The 20,976-nt window shown below is 38.8% G+C and overlaps 1 protein-coding gene across 3 annotated transcripts in view; it reads right to left on the bottom strand.

The window, feature by feature from the left end:
* The window catches only part of LOC127451769 (protein CASC3-like), a 32,637-nt gene extending 12,049 nt beyond the window's left edge, over positions 1–20,588 (bottom strand). The window contains exons 1-11 of one of the 3 annotated variants that reach the window (XM_051716698.1): positions 20,354–20,588; positions 19,069–19,093; positions 18,874–18,926; positions 15,582–15,773; positions 15,131–15,279; positions 12,814–12,990; positions 8,707–9,530; positions 8,552–8,613; positions 3,538–3,646; positions 3,198–3,305; positions 2,492–2,697 (exon numbers count right to left, since the gene is read on the bottom strand). In XM_051716698.1, coding sequence (XP_051572658.1) covers positions 2,492–2,697; positions 3,198–3,305; positions 3,538–3,646; positions 8,552–8,613; positions 8,707–9,530; positions 12,814–12,990; positions 15,131–15,279; positions 15,582–15,773; positions 18,874–18,926; positions 19,069–19,093; positions 20,354–20,539 — 2,091 coding nt within the window. In that variant the 5' untranslated portion in view covers positions 20,540–20,588. Of the gene's footprint in view, positions 1–2,491; positions 2,698–3,197; positions 3,306–3,537; positions 3,647–8,551; positions 8,614–8,706; positions 9,531–12,813; positions 12,991–15,130; positions 15,280–15,581; positions 15,774–17,223; positions 17,476–18,873; positions 18,930–19,068; positions 19,094–20,353 lie in introns of those variants that run through there. The other 2 variants (XM_051716697.1, XM_051716699.1) reach the window with 2 other exon arrangements.
* Positions 20,589–20,976: the final 388 nt, after the last annotated feature.

The following is a 20,976-nucleotide window of genomic DNA, read 5'->3' as shown; positions in this document are numbered from 1 at the left end:
TATAAAACGTCATGACAAACAAGCTCTTGACCTTCTCTTAGATTGTCTGCAGGAACTCAAAACCTGGTTGACAGCTAATTTCCTGCTTAAAACAGTGAACAACATTGACTTCACTCCTCATCTCACTTCTCACGCTAAGAACCTAGGTTTTTGTCTTTGATAGTAGCCTAAAGTTCAACAAACAAATTAACGAAGTGGTTAGATCGAGTTTTTTCCACCTACATCACCTAGCTAAAACAAAACCTTTTCTATCCAGGAAAACTTTTGAAATTGTGATCAATGCTTTTATTTCTTCATGCTTGGATTACTGTAATTCTCTGTACTCTGGCTTGCACCAATCAGCTCTATCTCACCTTCTCAGTGCTTTGAGGTTAGTTCGCTTTATTTGCACAGAGCGGTTCATTGTGAACGCAACTCTGCAGCCTATACATCTGTGATTAAAACATAAAATACAAAAACAGGTTCACTTCAAACCATGATTTATATTTCAGTAATTACTTTCATCATTATAATTATTATTTTTACATTTATAATTGTTTTTGTGTCTTCATTTGTGTAAGTAATTTTCCGCCTGCATGTTTAGACTGAGACTTGCCTGACGGTAAATGGAAAGGTGGATATATATATTTTATTAGGGGAGCACCTATCGAAATCAGCCAATCTTAGTCTTATATCTGTGATAGGCGATCATGCCTAGCTTTAAGGCGATCTTTTTTGCAACACGCAGGGAATCACACTCTAATCCTCTGAGCACTTGCTCAGCCCTTGAAGCACGACAGAGTGGCCTCTGGAGGGTGAGTTGTTGGCAATTCTAAGCATTCACAAATTTAAACATTCAGACATGATGTAATTCACATGAATATGCCGTTTTGTTTTTTAAAATGTGTAAGAACTACATGTGTATGAATATTAAGTTGCCCATTTTCTAGAGTCATTACGGTAGTTATTCTGACTCGCTGCACAGTGAGTAGGAAGAGGACAGAGAGGCTGCTAACAGGTATAAAAACTAATTAAAAACAACAAAAACATGTGAATACAAATCTGGGTACACGTGATGTAACATGAGTAGTGACAATCAGATGCTGTATGGAGCGATAGAGACTGAGAAATCATGAGTGCTTTTAGCTTTACTCTCTTTAACATGAGCGCTTTGGTGTCAATCAAACCTACACAGTCTCCAGGTGCTCTCAATATCTCAGTCACTCATCCCAGCGCTACTCTGTGAGGATCCCAATTTAAATCAGATTAATCTTGGTCACAACACCACTAATGACAGATATAAATGTTTAACCTTCAATGTAGGCACCGCGTCTTCATGCATTTGCTTAGTGATTTGTGTTACAGCAAAATGCCAAAGACAGTAAACAAATCATAGATATGAATGATTTCTTACTGGAGCAGTTTTAGAGCTTGTAATGGATATATTTTTCTTATATTTGAAAGTATCTCTACTGTGTGTGATGCTCTCATGTTTTTTTCTGGTTGCCAGTATATATATTCATTCACACACATGTATTTTCCTGGACAACGAAATACCCGACCGATAGAGAATGCAGGGATGAAGTAGGTTCTTTGCCAGAGAGATGTTGTCCTTCACAGCTGTTGTAAAGTCATCTTTTAAAAAGCTGAACACACATTTTTATTGCACTTATTTTTTTCCCCAGTTTCATTTGAATTTTTTATTAAAATAAATAAAAAAGTTCAAAGTTTGAAATCAAGGTGTCTTGCTTTGTGTTTGCTTATCGAAAATTGCCCCATAGTACCACCTGGCATCCAACCACCGGTAATACCGGTGTTCGTCGGTTTCCTGTGGAGTTTTTTTTTTTTTCTGCGACCAACTGATCAATCAAATCTTAGTCGACCAATACTCTTCTCATCGACTAACATTTGGTCGACTATTAGGGGGCAGCCCTAGTTGTGTTCTCTGTTGTTAATATCTTTGGTGATCCAGTTATAACAACAACAAAGAAGTTTCTCGCTTGAACGACCTATCTTGTGAGCAGCATAACTGCTGCTCGTGCACTCTCATGAACAGGGGAGCAACAGTCCGTCAAGATTTTCACCAAATAATAAATTTGATTAGGTTTGTTTCTCACCAAACCTTATCGTATGCCTTCAGAACAAGACAGGAGTCACACAGAATAATTTGTTAAGATTTATTTTGCATCCTTTTGAAGCCTGAAGAGGTGGTCACCATAAACTGCCATTGTATGACATCACAGAGCACGGAACATTTTTGTTTACAACAATTAAAACATTTTTGGTGACCCATCCCTTTAACTCAAGTAGTTTGTTGTCTCTTGGCCCTTGACCTTGCATTTTTAATTCTGAACCCATATCTCTGTCTCAAAGGTTAAGAAGAGAATGGAATGTCTGAAGAGGACCTTAAAGGGACCTATCCTTTTAAGGATGTACAGACGGACAGACAGGAACTGTCTGTAACTGGAACTTATGTGCAGCACTTAATGTCTTAACAGGAAAACATGCTCACCTGGGGGTTGGGGTACATTGGAGGTAGCGTAGCTCCAGCGGGGTACGGGTAGTTGGTGTTCCCAAAGGTCATGACACCTGGTGGGGGATAGAAGGGTGGGGGTAGCAGCTGCTGTGGAGGTGGTTGACCAGTTGACAAAGAAACGGGTGGGGCAGCATAAAGAGCCGGATTGGGCATGGGCCCTCCTGATTGGTGCGGATGCAAGCCTGAAAGACAAAGTACAGCATAGACAGGTTATTATTCTGCTCACCAATGCATTCCAAAAGTTTCTTCTGAAATTAGTTTACACATGAAAGCCACCGACTTCTGTTGAATTAACTGACACATCTGTAGATAAACGGGGAATGTTGTCTTCATTTACAAATCAATAGATACTATTCAAGCTAAATATCTGGACGGACAGGGTTCCCATGCTTTTTGACCAAAGAATTTAACTTAAAAAGCAAGGGAACCCTGTCTGTCCAGATATTTAGCATGAATAGTATCTACTGCTTTGTAAATGGAGACAACATTCCCATTTTTTATCTACAGATGTGTCAGTTAATTCAACAGAACTAAAAAAGCATGGGAACCCTATCCATCCAGATATTTGGCCTAGAAAGCATCTATTGATTGTTATTGAAGGTTTTCCATTACTTTGAAAGCTCTGTATGGATAAGCGACCAATTCCAAACAAAAGGAAATAAGCAGATGTTCTGTCTCTCACCTGGGTGGGTGGGGTGAGTCAGGTGCATCTCAGGCTGAACGAGCATGCCTTGAGGGGGGAGAGGCGCTGGGCTGTCCCCGTGTGTGTAGATTGGTCCCTGGAAAGACACTGCGTAAAGACATTAGAGTGATTATCTTACATGAACGAAGCCACAAAAAACATTGTGCCGGTTACATTTTTCCTAAACTATCCAATGTTTTGAGTGTTCACACGAAACAAACCTTAACAGTTTCATAAAAATGTACTAATCAAAGAAAAATGGGTGATGCACAAATGTCCCTTGATTCAGTCATCTATCAAAGAGGTGCCCCCTATGGGCCAAAAGCAGCACTGCACTCACTAGGTTCATAATAATGGCCCTCCATCACTCCTATGTGCATGGGTGCAGGCTCAGGAACTGGCCTCTGACGCTGTGACGAATATCGCTTAGCCCGGCCACCACCAACACCCTAAAAAAAAAAAAAAATACATTAAATGCAAGAATGTACTGAAACAAACAACTGCTAGCAATCAATGATTTATATCATCATTATGCAGTGATGTTTTCCTATAAAAACACTAGAATTTAAGATTCTTTTGAAAATTAACTGTTCTTTGTGTGAAAGTTTCTGGTGAAAATAAATTTTAAAAAATTAATTGTCAGCAATGCATGCTGTTAATGCAGGGTTGCTGCAGAGTTTTTGTTTAATGCAAGTCAGTGATTTGACTTCATAGTGTGGAACTTTTAATTTTAAAGGCAATTTAACTTTGAAATACATTAGGGACTCTTATTATTAAATGTTTGCAGGAGTTAGTTGCTTTTTCAATGATTTAGCCATTTTCTTATAGCCACTTCCCATTTTGTGAAGCTCAACAACCTTTTGCTGCACATCATAACTTTATTCTTTGGTTTTACCCATTGTGATGGATGACTAAGAGAATTTGGCCTCTGTGTTACCACACTTATACCCATGTGAAACAGGAAGTCATGGCTGAACAATTATGTTCCTTGTCACCCAGGTGTACTAAAAAAAATTTAAAATATGAATGGGAATATACTTCAGATATATTTAATTCATTAGAATTTCTAGGGTTGCCAATTTATTGTGGCAAAAATGTTTGAGAAAAATAATTGAGATTTCCCCAACCTTTCAATTAGTTTACTTCAATTAAAGGTTAGATTTTTGTGAATATTTTTAAATCAAAGTTCCAAAGGATAAACATTAAAAATATATTTTTCACAGCCGCCTTTGCTCATATTTACCAAGGGTGCCAATATTTTTGGCCACCACTGTAAAACGTGCACTCCTACAATAATCTACAACTAGGGCTGGGTGATATGGCAAAAAAAATAAAATCTCGATTTTTGTCAAACTTATGGACGATTCACAATTACATTTTTTCAACTTTTAAATGTACTCCAACATGATTCAAATTGTATGTTCTTTATTAGAACGCAAGGCAACCTGGATAGAGAAATCCAAGTTCTTTTATTATAGAAAACAAAGGTGTGCCAGAAAAATTTACAAATGCACCACAGTGGGAAGTTGTCAATGGAGTGTAAATGTAAAATAAATTAAAATCTAATAAACCCAGACGTTTAGAAATAACAGAATAAGAAAACTGCTAAATAATTCTTAGCCAGTATAGGTATTAATTTTATCCAAACCAAGTATATCTACAAAGTTATCTAGAAATCAAATCTATAAATTAAGTTTCTCTAAAAAGTACTATTGTATATCAAACAATGTGTGCGTATATTCATAATCCCCTGCAGATAGAGACGCTCCCTCTAGCGGTTCACGCCGAGCAGCGCAGCAATATGAAATAATGTATCATTACAATTCAACTAGCAAAGTTTGTGAAAATGGTCGCTTGCCAAATGTTGGCTATAGGTGCAGTACACTTAAAACACGTCACAGAACAAAGCAATAATTAGCGATCTATCTGAATCATCATGGCAAACGGAGCGGCGGATGTTTGATTCTCCCATATATAGCCTCTCTAGGATTTGAAATGAAGTGCCCATTTTATGGGTAAAAAGAAAAGAAAGGAGACTGTTCATCAACATCACGCTGAGGCCAGTTATGGTCTTAAGCCGGTGCATACCTGCATGATGGACGAAGCTGAGCTATAATCACACTGTGTACAATCGTACTGGGAATATTACCGCTGTCTTTTATATCAGTCCCCGTGTTATTAACCTGTCACGTTCATTTGGAGCGCGACACACACGTGCAGCTGATCAGATCGGGAGCGGCATTAAGACAAGTGCTATTAATTTTTATTCTCTTCCTTATTCAGCCTTTGGTGGATTTACAACGTAACTATAGTGTTTGCAATATTTTTTGCAAAATCTCGATTTAAAAAAAAAAATAAAAAAACAAAAAGTCAAAACGCAAATTTGAATTAATCAGAAAAAAAATCTGAAAAAACACCCAGCCCTACCTACAACGTATTACAATATAAACAATTAAAAGTAAACACTGTCATATTTCATCAACACTACATCAACAGTTGATTTTTAGTGATGGCTTGTCATAAATTTCCAATATGGCTTACTGATTGTGAACTGCTCTGCAACAGCTGAAAACACTCACAAGACCCCACATGCATGGAGAAAACACAACAGTGCCGTGTTTTCACTCTGATGGAAGCAGGGCGTGCATTTATTTAATCAGATCATAATCTTTTGAAGTATGATGATCACATTAGTTCATATCACCATTCCTGTCTTTCCTCCCACGAGAAACGAAAAGGGACCCTTTTCACTGACTATGACGCGTTTTCGCCTAATATGACAGGGTAATTTAAGAAAACCATTTTCAACTTTTTAAAGTACATTTATATTAGTATACCTTGTATTATATTAACCTGGAATAAAAAAATCTAATAAAAACTAGTGCAACACTGCTGTGATGGGGTTTCAAATACAGCTGCGGAGGGAGACACCAGTAAATTTGGCATTTTCTTCTCATTGAAACAACCACACCGTCTTTTTCCAGAGCAGCCTGTATTTCTGCTGAGGTTACCTGTGGGTTTCTCTTTGTATCCCGAACAATTCTTCTGGCAGTTGTGGCTGAAATCTTTCTTGGTCTACCTGACCTTGGTTTGGTATCAAGAGATCCCCGAATTTTCCACTTCTTAATAAGTGATTGAACAGTACTGACTGGCATTTTCAAGGCTTTGGATATCTTTTTATATCCTTTTCCATCTTTATAAATATCCATTACCTTGTTACGCAGGTCTTTTGACAGTTCTTTTCTGCTCCCCATGGTTCAGTATCTAGCCTGCTCAGTGCATCCACGTGAGAGCTAACAAACTCATTGACTATTTATACACAGACACTAATTGCAATTTAAAAACCCACAGGTGTGGGAAATTAACCTTTAGTTGCCATTTAAACCTGTGTGTGTCACCTTGTGTGTCTGTAACAAGGCCAAACATTCAAGGGTATGTAAACTTTTGATCAGGGCCATCTGGGTGATTTCTGTTATCATTATGATTTAAAAAGGAGCCAAACAACTATGTGATAATAAATGGCTTCATATGATCACTATCCTTAAATAAAAGACAGTTTTTTTGCATGATCAGTCATTTTCAAAATCAATGCCAAAATTTCACAATTTCTGCCAGGGTATGCAAACTTTGAGCACAACTGTATCTTTCTTTTCTCATTCCCTCAAAAGCTAAGGAAATACATTTTAAAATGGTTAAGGATATGTACCCATCCTTAGAACTTCTTATGAACAGATTTAATATTAATCATGAGTGCATTTTTTGAAATTCTGAAATTGAATCAACAGATCCCTTGTTTTCTATTGTGTACACAGCAGGACCTCTGACATGCATAATTGGCTTAAAGTGTCAATAAATGTAATAACGTAATTTACTGGGGGCCTGGGTAGTTCAGCGAGTATTGACGCTGAGTAACATGCCTGAGGTCGCGAGTTCAAATCTAGGATGAGCTGAGTGACTCTAGCCAGGCCTCCCAAGCAACCAAATTGGCCCGGTTGCTAGGGAAGGTAGAGTCACTTGGGGTAATCTCCTCGTGGTCGCGATTAAGTGGTTCTCGCTCTCAATGGGGCACGTGGTATGTTGTGCGTGGATCGCGGAGAGTAGCATGAGCCTCCACATGCTGCGAGTCTCCGTGGCGTCATGCACGACGAGCCACGTGATAAGATGCGTGGATTGACGATCTCAGAAGCAGAGGCAACTAAGACTTCCTCCGCCACCCGGATTGAGGTGAGTAACCGCGCCACCACGAGGACCTAGTAAGTAGTGGGAATTGGGCATTCCAAAAAAAACTGAGGAGAAAAGGGGATTAAAAAAATAAATAAATAAATAAATAAATATTTAAAATATAAAAAAAATAAAAATAAAAAATAAAAAATTTTAGTAGAAATATAACTTTTGGTATAAAGACAGAATATAGTCTATAAATAGTATATAGTATAAAAAAAAATTTCTAACAATATTTTTATTTTAGGGAAATATTATCCATAAATCTAAGTGCCTTAAAACAAACCCATTTATATATATACTACTGTAAATATTTAAATTATGTAAAAATGCTTGAAGATTGTTTAATTTAATTGAAGAATTAATTTGACTAGAAAACACTGATACAGGAAGCCTGGGTAGCTCAGCAATTAAAGACGCTGACTGCCACTCCTGGAGTCACAAGTTCGAATCCAGGATGTGCTGAGTGACTCCAGTCAGGTCTCATAAGCAACCAAATTGGCCCGGTTGCTAGAGAGGGTAGAGTCACATGGGGTAACCTCCTCGTGGTCGCTATAATGTGGTTCTCGCTCTCGGTGGGGCGCACGGCGAGTTGTGCGTGGATGCCGCAGAGAATAGCGTGAAGCCTCCACACGCGCTATGTCTCCGCGGTAATGCGCTCAACAAGCCACGTGATAAGATGCACGGATTGACTGTTTCAGACGCGGAGGCAACTGAGATTTGTCTTCCGCCACACGGATTGAGGCGAGTCACTACGTCACCACAAGGACTTAAGAGCACATTTGGGAACTGGGCATTCCAAACTGAAGAAAAAAAAAAGAAAAAAAAAAAAAACCTGATACACAAGTTATTTAATATAATGTGTGTGCGTTTTGTTTTCTCGTTTAAGTTTTATTTTTGTTGCGTGTGTGCACTGTTCTTTTGGGACCCACGTTTGTGTCTACTGTTCTAATGCCTTATCGTAACTGTGTTTCTAAGGTTAAAAAAATAAAAGTTTTACCCTGCTAGTTTAATACCGTATTCCAAATCCAGAAATGAAAAAAGGGTCCTTAAGTGTGAATAGACTGAGAAACCCTAACCCTAGGAATTTTAAGGGTGCACATCAGCAATTACCAGCAGATTAGTTAACTCACCATATCCTCCATATTTCCATACTGTGGGGGGCCTCCTCCCATGTGCATGGAACTACGGATGCCTGCAAGGGACAAAAGGGTTTCATATTCCTGCTCCTGTAGAGCCATTTCCCTACAGAGTTTAGTTCCAACTGAAATATTGAAATATTACTTACCCCTCATCTCAGCCTGCAGGTAAGAGGGCGGGTTCTGGGACCAGTTCTGCCCCGCTAGGCTGAGGCGGGCGAGGTCCTGATCAAGCCCCGTCAGTCCACCTTGCGTGCCTGCATCACCCTGCTCCCGCCACGATTCGCTCTTCACTGCTGTGGGGGCTTGCTGCACAGTGGGCGAAGAGTCATCTAATGATGCCTGCTTAGCAAGGTCAGACGGCCGGGTTCGTGTTGCCCTCCGTGCAAGCGAGTACGATTTCTTCTCCACAGGTCTCTCCTGAAGTGGAGACGATTCTCGCACCTGCCTGGCTGCACTACCTCCTTCCAACGTTGGGCCTGGCTCTTGTTTCCGTGGTGATGAAACCCTCTCTCTCTCAGCCTTGTAGTGGTGAGCGGTGTATGTAGTTGTTGCTGTTGGAATCTCACCTTCTTCCTCTTCCTCACTGCGGATGTCTTCCACCAGCATGTCTGGGCTGCGGTCAACATGAGAGCCGCGGCCCCTTAGCCTCGGAACTCTCTCACCCTCCACAGGCTGCAATCGAACACCCCGAGGTGGTGGGCCGTCCAAGCCGGGCTTTGGGTGTCCTCGACCCTCTGTCCTGTGAGGGGCCAAAGGTGCTCGGCTGCCCTGGAAACTGCGTTGGGGAGGCTGAGTTGAGGGTCTTCCAGTGGGTTTAGGTGCTGCAGAGGGAGCAGGGGGAGGGCCGGACTTTAGGGAAACAGACGGTGGAGTATTGCGGTGGCCAGAAGGCGGGCCTTGCCATGTGGAACGAATAGACTTTTCACCGTCACGGTGGCACCTTGGCTCTCGACTGGGTGAACCAGCATGTCTGCAATGCATGTAGACATTAGTGGTGGACCAACATTTGTTTGTCACATTTTTGCATGTTATATGCTTTTTCATATAATTCGATATCGATATTTATCACGATATACATTCACATTTGTACACTGCACGTTCTTTTGAATTTCCAAGTTGGCAGAAGTAGAAAAAAAAAATCCTAAATAGTCAAAATAGTGTATACAAAACTGCACTGGGGGCCCAGAGAGTTTATCAATTTAATATTATAGAGTTTATCCAGTAAAGTTGGATGTGAATGTTAAAAGATCATCGGTCCATCTTGAAGCATATTATTTTTATATTTTGTTACATTCTGATACCCAAGTATGGGGGCATACAGTAGAAGCCCTTGTGACTGAGGAATGATACTGTATGGGGGTTCAGGGGTATCCCCTGAGAGAAAATGTAGAAAATGTAAAAGTCTGAATGGACCATTTTTATACTTTCATTAAAGTGAGAAAGACTAGGCTACAAACTAGTAATTTTATTGTCTTTCCTTGTCATCCATGCCAGAGATGATGACATCTGATTAATTTCACAAAATTAGAACAGAAATCTGTTTGTTTAAAGGCTCGTAGCATGCTGATTAATAAAACTAAATTTAGAAGGAAAAACGTTATGGTCTAATGGCGAACCTCGTTAACTTATGCGGCGCCTCATGTCTACTCACATGCGGGGAAATGAGGCAATGCGTGCAGAGCAGGACGGGGCATAAATGTAGCGTGTTCGGTGCTAGAGAAAACATTCAAGAATACAGTGCAGAAAGATCAGATCTGGTGTTCACAGCACTGTTGTTTTGTCACGCTGCTCACTAGAGACGATGAAAGTGCACAACCATCATCATGTTGTCTTGCGCCAGTCAATGAGGTCCGGGTCAGGACCCCGATTGATTCAATCCAGACCGCGGTGACTGGTGTAGCGAATCATTAGCAAGACAGCTTACGTTAGCATCTTCATACAGTCTGAGAAATCCAAACTACTTGGGTTTTTAGCGACACGCACCTGATCGTCTAGATGTAGAACACATGCTAAATATCAAAAATTACTCAAAAGCGTATCATCGATATTGTGGATTTTTTTTATTGCAATAGAGATCATTGAATTGCCAAGCCCTATGCTGCAGTTATATTTATGCCCCAAACAGTATTACAATAAGGTTCCATTTGTTAACATTAGTTAACATGAACTAATGAATTTAATGTTACAGAATATACTAACACATTTAAAATCCAAATTTGTATTAGTTAACATTATGCACTACTAACATGCCAACAATGAACAATTTTATTTTTATATACTAACATTAACTATGATTAATAAACGCTGTAAAATTGTTAGTACATGATACTTAATGCATTAAATGTTGACTAAAGTGTTACCAACATTACATTAAATGCGAATTGCTAACATGTATTTGTATTGAAAAGTTATTAATAGTTCTGTTGTCACCAACAACGATTATTTCGACATACAGGCAACCAGAAAAACCATGAAAGGATCACACACAGAGATGCATTCGAAAATAAGATAGATCCATTACAAGCTCCAAACCTGCTTCAGTGAGAAATCATTAATATCTATGATTTGTGTACTGTCTTTGGCATTTTGTTGTAACAAATCACTAATTATTAAGCAAATGTGTGAAGACACTGTGCTGTTATTGGAGGTCAAACTCTTATTTCTGTTATTTGTGGTATTGCACCAGCATTAATCTGATATGAATTGGGATCCTCACAAAATAGTACTGGGATGAGTGACTGATGAGACAGAGAGTGTGCATGTTGAAGGGAGTGAAGCTGAAAGGGCTCATGATCGCTTAAATATTCTTATCACTCCACACACCGTCTGGCTGTCACAACTCACGTTACATCATGTATACTCATTTGTATTAGCACGTTTATTCGTCGTTTAATTCGTTTTTATACCAATTAGCAGTATTTTATCCTCTCTGTGCTTACTACAGCAGTCAGAATTACTACCGTAATAACTCTAGAAAATGGGCAACTCAATTCATACACGTAATTTACACATTTTTACAAAATGTAAATAAAATAAAAAAACATTCATGTAAATTACAGCATGTCTGAAAGTTTAAATTTGTGAATGCTTAGAATTGTCAACAAATCACCCTCTAGAGGCCAGACTGTCACGCTTCAAGGGCTGAGAAAGCGCTCATTTCATTAGAGTAGCAGTGCATGTTAGATTCCCTGCGTGCTGCCAAAAAAGATTGGCCCTGAATCTAGCCATGAATGGCCGATTATAGATTTAAGACTAAGATCGGCTGATTTAGATCGGTGGACCCCTATTTGCACTTGCAAATTATTTGGTGTGAGTGATAGCTGATCTAACCCCCGAACTTATACTGTAGCCTACCATCAGAATTAAGCAGAGTTTCATGCTTGTTTTTTTACGTCAATATGATGGGCAGCATCTTGAATTATGACGGATGTCGTAAAAACATGCCGCTCTTGCACAAGACGGAGAAAAACGGCGAGATGCGGCACAATGGTCAAAGATCTCCGTCTAGCTTCATTAAAATTGTGAGGGAATTTGTGCACATCTCAGAAAATATACTGTTAACATTTTATAGCATTCATGAATAACATTAAACATCATACAAAGCTTGGAGATATTTATAACTGAAAAACACTGAAATAGTATTGAATGTCACAAAAGTTTGAATTGTTCTGAATTTTTTTTTCTCAGTTAAATTTTTTTTGTTTTTGTTTTTACATTCAGAGAGAAAAAAAATTAAGAAAAAAAAAAAAGCCCAAAAAATTTCACCTAGTAATATTTTTTTTTTTCACCTTGCGGTTTAGGGCTTCCATATTGACAGCAAGGGAGATGCTAAACTGCTGAAATTGATTCTTCTATTTTATAATCTTTCATCAATTCATAAAAACAATAAATCAGAAATAGTTTATCTATTGGCAAAGCTGTCAGTAAGTTTTACTATATACTGTAACCATGACAGTAACCATGTTGATTTTGTGGTTCCTATGGTTTTACTACAAATACCATGATTAAACTATAGTAACTGTTGTAAAACCATGATTTTTGTTAAGGGAAAACCTGTTAAGTGTTTACCAAATAGATTATTCTTTGGATTTTGCAGTAATATTTTTTTCTGAACATAGCAAATATTGAACCATACCGAACCCGTGAGAAATTTGAACCGTTACACCCCTTTTAAACAGTATTCTACCTATATTACCCACTATCAAACTGATGAGAGAGAAAAAGATATGGCACATAAAGCGAAACCACCTAACCTTGGTTTTCGGGTCCTGTACGATCGTCCCTCACTTGGACCCGAGCCATTGCGGATGTCATAACCGTAAAAAGAGATCAGTTCTTCACGTGATTTTGGCGCCTGCTCCTCTTCACGGAACTTGTCGTGTTCCCAGCGGCCCTCATCCTTCCACAACTTCCTGTGTCTGCCTTTAGGCCTGATAACAGATGGATCGAGAGAGAGGAGGAGGAGGAGGAGGAGGAGGAAGAGACACCAAAGTGAAAATTCTCATCCACAGCATTGAGTCATGTTATTCAACACTTGAAACTCAATTGGGATCCAGGGTCAGAAATTTATTCTTTAGTCCACCAGCCAAGATGGTTGGTAGATGAAAAGAAAATTATCAGCCAGTCCAATTTCTTACTGGACAATTAAAAAAAAAATAATAATTATTGCATTTTACAAGTGAATTTTACAGACATGAGGGACAAATAAACAATACTGTAAACATATTTAAAATTAAACTGCTTTAAAGAATTGTATTGTTTTATTTGATCATTTATGAAATATTTAATGCCAGATAGTCCATATAGAATATTTTTCAGATTATTTCCTTATTACAACAAAACTAAATTTGTATTTTAAACTACATGTTGTCATATGAACAACCAGTAAGTAACTCTCATGAGCCTTAAGTACACAACACACTAACAGTTTTTGGTTTATTTAGAGTGAGTTAATTCAGTCAGCTCCAATGAAATCTTGGATTCATTCAAAAGAGCTGGCTCAGAGAGTCATTCATTTGAGAATTGGACAACACTGACAGTGCTGTAGTTGATTCACTAGCTCAAAATAATCCTCTCTTTGGGAATCAGACTACGCTGTTGTGTAGTGTTGTGTCTCGTGCTGTAGATTCAAAAGAACCGGCTGAAAGGAGTCATTTGATTGAAAATTGGTCTACTGTGGTAGAGCTTTATGTCTCTCGCTGAAGATACACAGCAGTGAGGGTTGCTGCGGCGCTCAATGATAGTACAGGTTTTCTGTCTGCATCGCCAGAAGGCGGCATGTTTAAGAACTGTTAAAGAAACCGAACGTCATGAAAATCATTCGGGTCCTGTATTATAATGCAATCATCACTAGAGAATTTGTATATTTGGTGGTGGGTTATTAAAACTTACTCACACATCCACCTGAAATCCGAAAATAGTCTTCCCTTCAACCCGATGGCATGAACGCTGCTGAACATTGCCATTATCTTGCTTCTAGGTTTACAGCTAACTGAGACTATCGATGAGCAGTGGTACTAGCTAATGAGAGCCATGTAGGGCTGTCACGATTATGAAATTTGGCTGACAATTAATTGTCAAACTTTGGTTTTGGTCAGTTTTACATTTAAACTGTTGTTTTGGAACTCCTGAATTTGATATTATAGGCTATATTTTTAATAAAATATAAAACATATATTTTGTTTTTATATTTATATTATATTTTGCAATAGTAAAATATTGCTGTCCTAATTTCTTCACTTTCACACATTATTTATTGGTCTTTGATTAAACCCACTAGCCCTGATTTGTCATGATGCAAAACCTTGAGATTTAGTTTCATTATTTGATCACACCACAGAAACAGAGTAAGCGTGCGTCTCCTCCTCTGTGTCACTGCATCATTAACACTGCTTATGTGAACTCACAATGACCAGAAACATTTGCCATTACACGATCCTTTAAATTAAAGCCGGAGCACTTTGCTTTCACTATCAATGTTTATATTTGTTCGATTATTTTTTCGTGGGAGTTTGGCGTGAGCCTCTGCTGACGGCTCACACATCAGAGCGCTTGAGAAGCAGTTGACGCAGTCTTCCAGACAGGAGCTGCTGGTTGATATCCGCGGTGCGGCTCGGTGATGCCCGAAGATCAACTGAACGTCACACAAATGCACCGTTGACAACATTTAGCCTATATATTTGCTTAAAAATTCCCTTATTTGTGTATTAAATGTGATTGGAATTTGAAGTGCACAATAATCACAGTTATCTCAAATAACCGTGGTTAGATCAAATAATCGTGAACAGACGATTATATAATAATCGACAGGTCTAGTTCTAAGTAAACACTTGCAACATTACTGATTGTAGGCCTACAGAGCACCCTTGAGGACAAAACTGGAACATGTTACATTATTTTACAAGCACCCGCTAGAATGGCATGACACTGTGAAATTCACGGGCCAAATGGAAAATTTACCTGCATAAGGATCCTGTTGGAATCATTTGATTAGTCAAGTTATTTGTGAATCAAATTAACAGCAGTTAAAATTTATGATTTTTCCCAAAAACTATAAAACAAAAATCTTACCTCTCCTCTTCTTGAGCCTGGCCTCTCACGTCATGCTCAAAGAAAAGGCCTTTTCGGGGGATGTAGGCTGGATTCTTTCTGTCCTCATCATCATCCAACTTCTGGCCCCCTTTACTGGCAGATTTGTTCTCAGGGTCTTCTGTGCTTTCCTGTAAACATTTAGGGCAGGTCTCAAGCTTAGTTTCAGTCTAAAAAGGATTTACAATTAAGAATACCAATGGCAAAATTACTGAGAGTAGTCTTAATCTATGCTGTGGAAAACCGTCAATTTCTATTAAATGTGTCAAAGGTATGTTTTAATTGCATGCATTCATTCAAATATTCTAGCAAAAGAATGTTTACATTTTATTCTTTACACAAACTGATCCTGACAGCAATTTAGTCTAGGAAAAGACTTCATGTATGTGAGAAATAATCTTCGATCCTAGAGCTGCTATCTGTTCTTTCATACCTGTCCGTCTCCACTCTGACGCTCCCCAGCCAGATTGCCCTTCTCGTCCGTTTTAACATCCTTCATCTTTCCATCTCTCTCTTCCTGCTCTACCTCTTCTGTTGGGGCATCTGCGGCGGGTTTCTGTTCTGCTGCAGGACGTGAGGCCTCTTCATCACTGAAATGCTCACCCTCCTCTTCATCATCTCCTCCCTAAAACATACAGACGGCAAACCACATATACTAAAGGCCTAGCTCGCGTAGCATCTATTCAAATTGAAGGAGATTATTCACTCTTATGATGAAGTAAAATATACACAATTTCTAGAAAAGGAATGGGGTTTCATTGCATACATGCAATTAAGCAATAAAACATTAACAAGACCAACAGCACAACTTATTACGAAGGGTGCAATTTCTGCGCCGCTTGCATCACCAAACGGAATTGCAATATTAATGACTGCTTTCAAAGCTCCCACCTGCCATTGGCCAGATAAACCAATTGTCACACCATTGGTTGAGTCAATATTGCTATGTAAAGTCAGGCCACTCAAAACAAAATGCATTTCTGTTTAGTGCCACAAAAATGACAATTAAACATCTTCCAATCCAAAATATAAATCTTTATCATAATAATAATAATAATAATGAGGGCTGGGTATTGATATAAATTTCCTGATTCAATACCGATTAACAAGCTCTCAATTCGATTCAATATCGATTCATATGGGTATACTTCAGTTATAATGTCCCTTTTGCTTACATATGAAAGAAACTCTCTCCCTGCTAATGCTGTTAACTATAAAGGGGACCTTCTAATAAGGTACATTACAAAAAAAGATTTATTTTACCAATTATATTTTATTAGTTTAACATCATGTCACATTTTAGCTTTTTAAAAATGAACAAATCCAGGAACTAAATCAATAAATATATTATACTGCATATATAATTTGTTACATGTGTTTTGTTTAATTGCATAATTTGTACTATTTACAGTCATTGACAATGATTTGTTGAACACGTGCTTAAAAACGGTACTGTCTCTTTAAGAAAACCAGCATTTCTGTAAAGAGCATCTGTAAAGGAGCGCATATTAACGGGAGAGGCTTGAATGGCTTTCTCTCATCTGCGCCATGTGTGATTACAATTAAATGTTTATTTTTTATTGTTTTTCATCAACAACTGACTATAAAGAACAGAAAGGGTATTAACAGAAACATTATTCAATGACAAATGGGTCACGTGGTTCTTGTCTTTGGACACACACACTACACAGAACAACTTTTACTCTCAACAGGCAGTGAAATCTAAACATTTACCAGCCAGTTGCCAATATACATTTTAGTCTCATTGCGTGAAATTTAGCTGCAAGTGAGAGTGATTTCCTTTGGTTGTAGTGGAGGGCTGCACATAGAGTAAAAGATTGATCTTGGGATTTTATCAAGATCAATCAAACGAAGATTGCAATGTATCAGAAAATTAATATTTTACCCACCCCTAATAAAAATCCATTTGTAATCGATGTATCATCTGATTGCATTCATAAAAAGCATTATTATAAACTGGCTGTCACAGTCTGGATCTCCTTAATCTGCATACAACATTTTGAAACAGAGGGGATTGTGCTCGTCTACGGTTAATTAAAGCCAGCTTTACATACCTCAAGACTGTAGAGATGGAGTAGAAAGGGTTGCTAGTACACCAAACAAAGCGGAAAATCAGCAGCCAATACGGCAAAGAATAAACCAGATGAGCCGAGACCAACAGACTCTTCAGGGGCCACTACCTCAAAACCAACCAACTCGAGGCTTCACAAACTCCGTGCTTTCTAATATGCCTAAATTACCTGATGACAATCATCAAAATGCATCTTGCATAAGACAACAAGAAAAAGTCTGGATGGCGATTCATATCATGCCCACTAAAATTAGACAAGGACTACAGATGCACTAACAGCATGGGTTTTAGCATTGGCAGTACTCATAATGCCACAGGAGACTGGCACAAAAAAGTGAATTTCAGTTAAACACCTTCAATTCTTAGAATTGAATTGGAGGATCAGATGACAAGGTTTTTCTTTCTCAATCATTATTTCTGTCATGTCAACAATGGGTGCTTTTACAATGTCAAAAATCAGCTCATTATACAAATCCGACAACGCATGAAGTCGTGGTAACATGAGTTTCTGAAGTCGCCTGGTTTCCATCCAGTTGACGCCAAAATGTAAACAGACATGCACATACTGAATAAGCTGCAAGAACGGTGGTGTTTACATGCAGGGTAACGTGGAAAAATGTAGTTGTGCTGGGTTTCATTTAAACAGTTTATGACATTTCACTGAGAAAACAACGCTGTTTACAAACAAGGTGTTTACATGACCTGTCACACGTTATCAGGTTATTTCTTTTGCCATACAGATGTGTATGACTTTCTTCTGCTGAACAGAAGTGAAGATTTTTAGAAAAACATCTCAGCTCCGTAGGTCCATACAATGCAAGTGAATGGTGGCCAGAACTTTGAAGGTCCAAAAAGCATATAAAACAGCATAAAAGTAATGCATAAGACTTCACTGGTTAAATCCATATCTTCACAAGCTAAATAAGTGTGGGCAAAACAGATCAATACTTAAGTCTTTTTTTTTAACTACAAAATTCTCCTCTCTGCCCAGTAGGTGGCGATATGCAGAAAGAATGTGAATCGCCAAACACAAAAGACAGTGAAAGTGAAGATTTATGGTAAAAAGGACTTAAATATTAATCTGTTTCTTACCCACACTTCTCATATAATTTCTGAAGATATGGATTTAACCACTGGAGTCTTATGTATTACTTTCATGCTGCCTTTATATGCTTTTTGGAGCTTCAACATTTTGGTAACTGTTCAATTGCATTGTGAGGACCTACAGAGCAGAGATATTCTTCTAAAAATCTTCGATTGTGTTCTGCAGAAGAAAGCAGATGAAAGAATTTTTCGTTTTTGGTTGAACTATCCCTTTAAGCGTGGAGTAGCCAAAACACCTCAATTTCTAGTTACAGGTTTAAAACAACAACATTTTCTTTCAATCGCACTATCAAAGCCAAAATTGTACATATAGGTAGAGCTAATCTTACATGTTCCAACCCAAGCACTGACGATGACTGAGCACAGCACAGATCTCATCTGTAGACTGCATTGGATACATTTTACTTCCTACCACCAAGCAGTTTTGCAGCCCCCTCTGGATCCGTATGAATTCAGCAGAGCACTGTCTTCCACAGCACCGATTGATTTCCAATCAAGTCCCCTAAACGGCGTTGCCAAAGAGACTTACCTCAGTGTGCGATCCATTCTCCTCCAGATCAGCACTGTCATAGTCTGATAGCACTGCTGAAGAAAGAAACACCACAAATCAGCCTTTAATGCAATTATCATCCCATTAGCAAAACCAATAACATGCAGCTAAGAATTGGATGTCTCAAGAGTGACAGTTCATTACTATTTAAATGGACAGAGATGAAATACATACCTTCACCTACGCCATCTTCACTTTCCTAAAGAGCAGGGGAGATCAGAAAAAAAAAAACAGATTGCTAAACATCTACAATCAATCAACATAGCCTAATATCTACTTTCTTTCACCATGTTCTGCACTGATCTGGGGGAAAATCGGAATTCTGCACAATAGATTAACCTTAATAAAACCTGTTAAACAGATCTCCGTATCACCCTTAAGAGTTTGCCACACTGTATGCTGTTCAAACTTCATCTTAATGGTCAGTATACCTTCCCATTGCAGACTGACACATTAATAGTCACCTCAGTGGACACCAGTTTTGACAATCAGTATCTTTAATGTCTTCCATTAACCACTCAAATATTAAATCTAAGGGTTATATAACAGTTGTAAGCCAACCAGAGGTATAAACCAACACAGTTAGTCTATGAATTGTCAGTTTTAGATCTTGGAAAACATTGCATTGTAATTAACATCTGCTAAACACCTGAAAAATATCAGATTTACATACACTGTAAATCATAAACATCTCAAAGACATCTGCTAAATGTCTTACTGACATCAGAGTCATCCTTATTGACGTACGTCTTATAGATGTATTGCAGATGAGCAAACAATGCAAATAAAATGTGTTCCAGATGTAAACACACACATCAAATAGTCGTCTGGGTGACTTAAGTGTGGAATCAGGGATTCTACACCGACTAGTCCCACAAGAAGCTCACCTAAATAGAGCGGTGACTTCAAACACACTCAATAACAACAATTTCCTTCTCGTTAGATCAACGTTTTTCAATCTTGGTCCTGCAGACCCCCACAAGCACTGCATTTTTAGGGTCTCAGGGATCTGACACACCCAATTCAGGTCATGGAGACTCTAATACTGAGCTGATGAGTTAAACCAGGTGTGTTAGATCAAGGAGACATTTATAATGTGCAGAGCTGGTGGGGGGGCTCCAGGTCCAGGATGAACAACCACTGAGTTAGATGATGTAAGGTCAAAAAAACAAAACAACGCATTAATATACATTCAACACCACAGATAGACGTGGGATTGTATCTGTATGCATAATAACTAGAAAAAAGGCGCCTGTTTTGGGCAGTTGTTGGAGGAATCTGTACTTGAACATCTGTCTCAAGGCTTGTAGCCGAAATACTCACACTTCTACGGTTGTATCGCATATTAAAGCGTTTAAAAAGCAACTAACTCACTTACTAGATCTTCTTGAATCATTATAAACCGCACACATGCATATCGGCCCCGATTATAAAAGCAGATTTATAGCCACACACTCACACACTCCGATTCATCGTCCCTTTTAACGACCTCGCGCGCCGCTGGCAATTCCACCGGCTCGGGATCTCTTCCGCGAGGCTTCCTGCTGGCCGAAGAGGCTCTCCCGCTCTCGGAGCCCGAGGCGGACTCGTCCTCCTCCTCGCTGTCCTGAGAGGCGCGCCGTCTCCGTCGCCGCCGATCCGCCATCTTAACTCTCTAGCAAGGGAAAGCGGATCTGCGCGCGGGATTGTGGGGGTTCGGGAATGCGTCATATCCTCTTTTTGCATACATTTTTATGGGCGTTCACAGTGACGTATGCTTTACTTATTTTTCTGTGTGTTTTCGTTTCTGTGGAGTCGCTGTGCAGTCATAACAGTAGTCAGCAAAACACATTGCACTGCAGACTGACTAAATATAAAACTGATGTGAGGCCTGGTTCCATCATAATAGATGAACAGCACTGGTTCCCATTCATTATGAAAAAAATGTAATTCATTCTTTTGAGGTAGCTACATGAAAAAGCACTGAAAATACAGTGAATGGTTCATGAATATGGTAGTCATTCATTACCATTCATGGTCTTAAGGGAATAGTTCACCCAAAAATTGAAATTCCCTCATCATGTACTCACCCTCATCCCATTC

Source organism: Myxocyprinus asiaticus, chromosome 14 (assembly GCF_019703515.2).
Source record: "Myxocyprinus asiaticus isolate MX2 ecotype Aquarium Trade chromosome 14, UBuf_Myxa_2, whole genome shotgun sequence".
Lineage (NCBI taxonomy): Eukaryota > Metazoa > Chordata > Actinopteri > Cypriniformes > Catostomidae > Myxocyprinus > Myxocyprinus asiaticus.
This window is presented reverse-complemented; position numbering and strand designations above follow the sequence as displayed.